Genomic DNA, 4,238 nt, shown 5'->3' with positions numbered 1-4,238 from the left:
CTTCCTCCTCCTCCTTCTCCTCCTCCTCTTCCCTCTCCTCTTATTCCTCCTCCTCCTCCTTCGTCCTCCTTCACCTCTTCCTCCTCCTCCTCCTCTTCTTCTTCCTCCTCCTCCTCCTCCTCCTCCTCTCCTCCTTCCTCCTCCCTCCTCCTCTTCTTCTTCCTCCTCCGCCAGATCAATGGGCCTTACATTCTGATGTCAGATTTTTGTTGCTCAAGTCCTCGCCGTCAACTTGGAAACCTCTCTGGTGATGAGGTCAGTGAAGGGGAGGAGGAAGAGAATGAAGGAAGGGGAGGAAGGGAAGGGAGGAGGGTGAGAAGGGGGAAGGGTGAGGAGTGGAGGAGGGGTGAAGGGGAGGAGGAGGGTGAGGAAGAGAGGAGGACAGAGGGAAGGAAGGGGAAGGAGGAGAATGAGGAAAGGAGGAGGGGAGGGGAGTGGAAGAGAGGAAGGGAGGGAAAGGAAGGGGAGGGAATGTGGGAGGAGGGTGAGAGGAAGGGGAGGAGGGGTGAAGGGGAGGAGGGGAAGGAGTGGGGAGAGGAGTGAGGGAAAGAGGGGAAAGGGTGAGGGAAGGAGAGGGTGAGGGAAGGGAAGGTGAGGAAGTGAGGGGTGGAAAGAAGGGGGTGAGGGGGGAGGGGAAGGGGTGAGGGAGAGGTGGAAGGCAGGAGGAGGGAGGAGGAAGGGGAGGGTGAGGAGGAGGGGTGAGGAAGGGAAGGGGGGGTGAAAGGGAAAGAAAGGAAAGTGAGGGTGAAGAGGAGGAGGGAAGGAGGGGGAGGGGAAGGGTGAGGGAAGTGGAAAGGGGTGAGGGGAGGGAGGGGTGAGGAGGGAGGCAGGGGTGAAGGAAGGGAGGGAGGAAGAAGGAGGAGGAGGAGGGTGAGGAAGAGGAGGAGGGGTGAGAAGGAAAGAGGAAGGGTGAGGGGAAGGGGAAGGTGAGGGGAGGAGGGAAGGGAAGGAGAATGGGGAGAAAGGAGCAGGTGAGGAAGAAGGAGGGTGAGGGAGAGGGAGGAGGGAGTGAGGAAGGAAGAGGGAAGGAAGGGAGTGAGGGAGGAGGGAGTGGGAAGAGGGGTGAGGAAGAAGGAGAGGGGAAAGGGGAAGAATTGAGGGAAATGAGAGAAGGAGGAGGGTGACTGAGTGAGGGAGGATGTGAGGGATGTGAGGGGGGGAGAGGGTGAGGGAGAGGGAGGGGGGTGAGGGAGGGAGGGAGAGGGGAGGTGAGGAGGGAGGGAGGGAGGGAGGGAGAGGTGGGAGGGAGGGAGGAAAGAGGTGGGGGGAGGGAGGGAGAGGTGAGGGAGGGAGGGAGTGTGAGGGGGGGAGGGGGAGGAGAGGGAGGGAGGGGGAGAGAGGTGAGGGAGGGAGGGAGAGGGAGAGGTGAGGGGGGTGAGGGGTGTTTGAGTAAGTAGATGTTAGTAAGAAAAACACAAGAGGTTAAGCAAGAAGAAGGAATGAAAAGAGTAGTAATTAAAACTGTGTCTGTCTGTCTGTCTGTCTGTCTGTCTGTCTGTCTGTCTGAGTGTGTGTGTCTGTCTGGTCTGTCTGTCTGTCTGTCTGTCTGTCTGTAAGTTTAAAGACGAAGAAGATAAAAAATGGGGAAAACAAAGTAAGAGAAACAGTAAAAGAGGAGGTGGAATAAAGATTACAAGAGGAGGTATAAGAGAGTAACAGAGGAGAAGGGGAACAAAGAGGAAGTGAGTAAAGAGTAGGAGGAGGAACAAAGAGAGGAGGGAGGGTAATGACTAAGGCTGAGGGCTACTGTGTCCCGTCTGTCCTTTGATCTCTTGTTTCTGTCTGTCTTGTTCCTGTCTCTCTTGTTCCTGTCTGTCTTGTTCCTGTCTCTCTTGTTCCTGTCTCTCTTGTTCCTGTCTGTCTTGTTCCTGTCTCTCTTGTTTCTGTCTGTCTTGTTCCTGTCTCTCTTGTTTCTGTCTGTCTTGTTCCTGTCTCTTGTTCCTGTCTCTCTTGTTCCTGTCTCTCTTGTTCCTGTCTCCTTGTTCCTGTCTCTTTGTTTCTGTCTGTCTTGTTCCTGTCTCTTTTGTTTCTGTCTGTCTTGTTCCTGTCTCTCTTGTTTCTGTCTGTCTTGTTCCTGTCTCTCTTGTTTCTGTCTGTCTTGTTCCTGTCTCTCTTGTTTCTGTCTGTCTTGTTCCTGTCTCTCTTGTTTCTGTCTGTCTTGTTCCTGTCTCTCTTGTTTCTGTCTGTCTTGTTCCTGTCTCTCTTGTTCCTGTCTGTCTTGTTCCTGTCTCTCTTGTTCCTGTCTCCCTTGTTCCTGTCTCTCTTGTTTCTGTCTGTCTTGTTGCTGTCTCCCTTGTTCCTGTCTCTCCTGTTCCTGTCTCTCTTGTTTCTGTCTGTCTTGTTCCTGTCTCTTGTTCCTGTCTCTCTTGTTCCTGTCTCTCTTGTTTCTGTCTGTCTTGTTCCTGTCTCTTGTTCCTGTCTCTCTTGTTCCTGTCTCTCTTGTTTCTGTCTGTCTTGTTCCTGTCTCTTGTTCCTGTCTCTCTTGTTCCTGTCTCTCTTGTTTCTGTCTCTCTTGTTCCTGTCTCTCTTGTTTCTGTCTCTCTTGTTCCTGTCTCTCTTGTTCCTGTCTCTCTTGTTCCTGTCTTTCCTGTCTCCTGCTGTCTCTCTTGTTGGTAGTCCAGGTGTCTGCCCCCCCACCTACTACCAATAAGCAAGTGTAAACTCTCTCTCTCTCTCTCTCTCTCTCTCTCTCTCTCTCTCTCTCTCTCTCTCTCTCTCTCTCTCTCTCTCTCTCTCAAGTTTTATTATTTATTGTTTATTATTTTTTTCTTTTTTCGTCTTTGTTTTTCTTATTATTTCTTATATTTTCTGTTGAGTGGGAGATGTGAGTGGGAGGAGTGGGGAGAAGAGGTTAAGGGGGAAGGGGAGGAAGAGGGGAGGGGAGATGGAAGAGAGGGGGGAAAGGAGGAAGTGGAAGAAAAGGGAGAAGAGAGAGGTAATGGAGGGGGAAGAAGGAGGATAGTGTAGGAAAAGGGGAATAAAGATGTAGAGAGGGAATGGGGAGGTGGGAGAGGAGGAAGAGAGGGAGAGGGGAGGAGAAGAAGGAAGGGAGAGAAATGAAAATTGTGGAAGAGAATAGGAGAAACGAGGAATTGTGAAAGAGGAGAAGAAAGGAGGGGAGGAGAGATGTGAAAGAGAGGAAGAGGATGAAGAGAAAATAAGAGAGAGAGTGAGAGCGAGAGAGAGTGAGAGAGAGAGAGGTAAACATTACACTCGTCACCATGGCAACAATACCTCATAGTTAATCCTCAAAGTCAAGTTCTCCCATTTGACGTCACTACCAAAACATATGACGTAACTAATGACGTAACTATGCCGTCTTATCCAATGACATCTCAACAAAAACACAAGACGTCACCATCGATACTTATGACGTAACAATTACGTAATCCTAGACAACACACGTCATAACAATCTCCGTCTACTGCCCGGGAAAAAAAAAAAACTAACTGTAACAAGGAGATGAGGTTGGGTAGACAAGATGGCGTCGATATTACACTGAGACTCTAGCCAGTTACCGAGTTAGAGAGAAAAACAAATATGGCGTAAGACCTTCTGAGAGACTCGAGGCCCTTATGATGTTTACCTGAGAAATAATTAATGACGTCACGTGACCAGGTTTCCGGGAACCTGTGTCTTATAACATCTCCTTCCTGTTGATGAGGGGCGCCTGCTCTCTTTCTTCCTTCCTTCCTTCCTTCTCCCCTATTTTCTTATTCGTCCTCTTCCTCCTCCTCCTTTTTCGTCTTCTTTTTTTTCATCCCCTTCTTCTTCCTCCTCTCCTCTTCCTCCTCCTCTGCCCAGGGAGTTCTCCGTACCTTCAATCGTCTCTCCTCTGGGAACTGACTCATAAATTCACTTTTCCTACACACTGTTACACTTTCTTGGACTTTCATACACTTTATATAACTTTCTAAAACTTTCTAACACTTTTTTAGGACTTCCATACACTTTATATAACTTTCTTATACTTTCTAACACTTCTTAGGACTTTCTTGTACTTTCTTAAACTTATACTTTTTTACACTAACATTTTTAATACTTTCTGTAACTTTCCTACACTTTCTAATACTTACTAACACTTGCTTATACTTTCTCTCACTTTCTTATATTCTGTTACTCCCGGGAAAAAAAAATGTTCCTTGTGTGTATCTGCCTCCCCTTCCCCCTCTTCCCCCTCCCCGTCACCCCCTGCCCGTCTCCCCCTCCCCGTCACCCCCCTCCCATCCCCTCCCGTC

At 49.4% G+C, this 4,238-nt stretch overlaps 1 protein-coding gene across 1 annotated transcript in view; it reads right to left on the bottom strand.

Annotated features, from left to right (window-relative positions):
* Positions 1 to 1,730: 1,730 nt before the first annotated feature.
* Positions 1,731 to 4,238, bottom strand: part of LOC121856134 (UPF0746 protein DDB_G0281095-like) — a 20,935-nt gene continuing 18,427 nt past the window's right edge. The window contains exons 3-4 of the mRNA XM_042351450.1: positions 2,108 to 2,372; positions 1,731 to 1,898 (exon numbers count right to left, since the gene is read on the bottom strand). Coding sequence (XP_042207384.1) covers positions 1,731 to 1,898; positions 2,108 to 2,372 — 433 coding nt within the window. The remainder of the gene's footprint in view (positions 1,899 to 2,107; positions 2,373 to 4,238) is intronic.

This window comes from Homarus americanus, unplaced genomic scaffold (genome assembly GCF_018991925.1).
Source record: "Homarus americanus isolate GMGI-L3 unplaced genomic scaffold, GMGI_Hamer_2.0 scaffold19554, whole genome shotgun sequence".
Classification (NCBI taxonomy): Eukaryota; Metazoa; Arthropoda; class Malacostraca; order Decapoda; family Nephropidae; genus Homarus; species Homarus americanus.
Note: the sequence above shows the minus strand (reverse complement) of the source record. Positions and strands in the feature narration are given on the sequence as shown.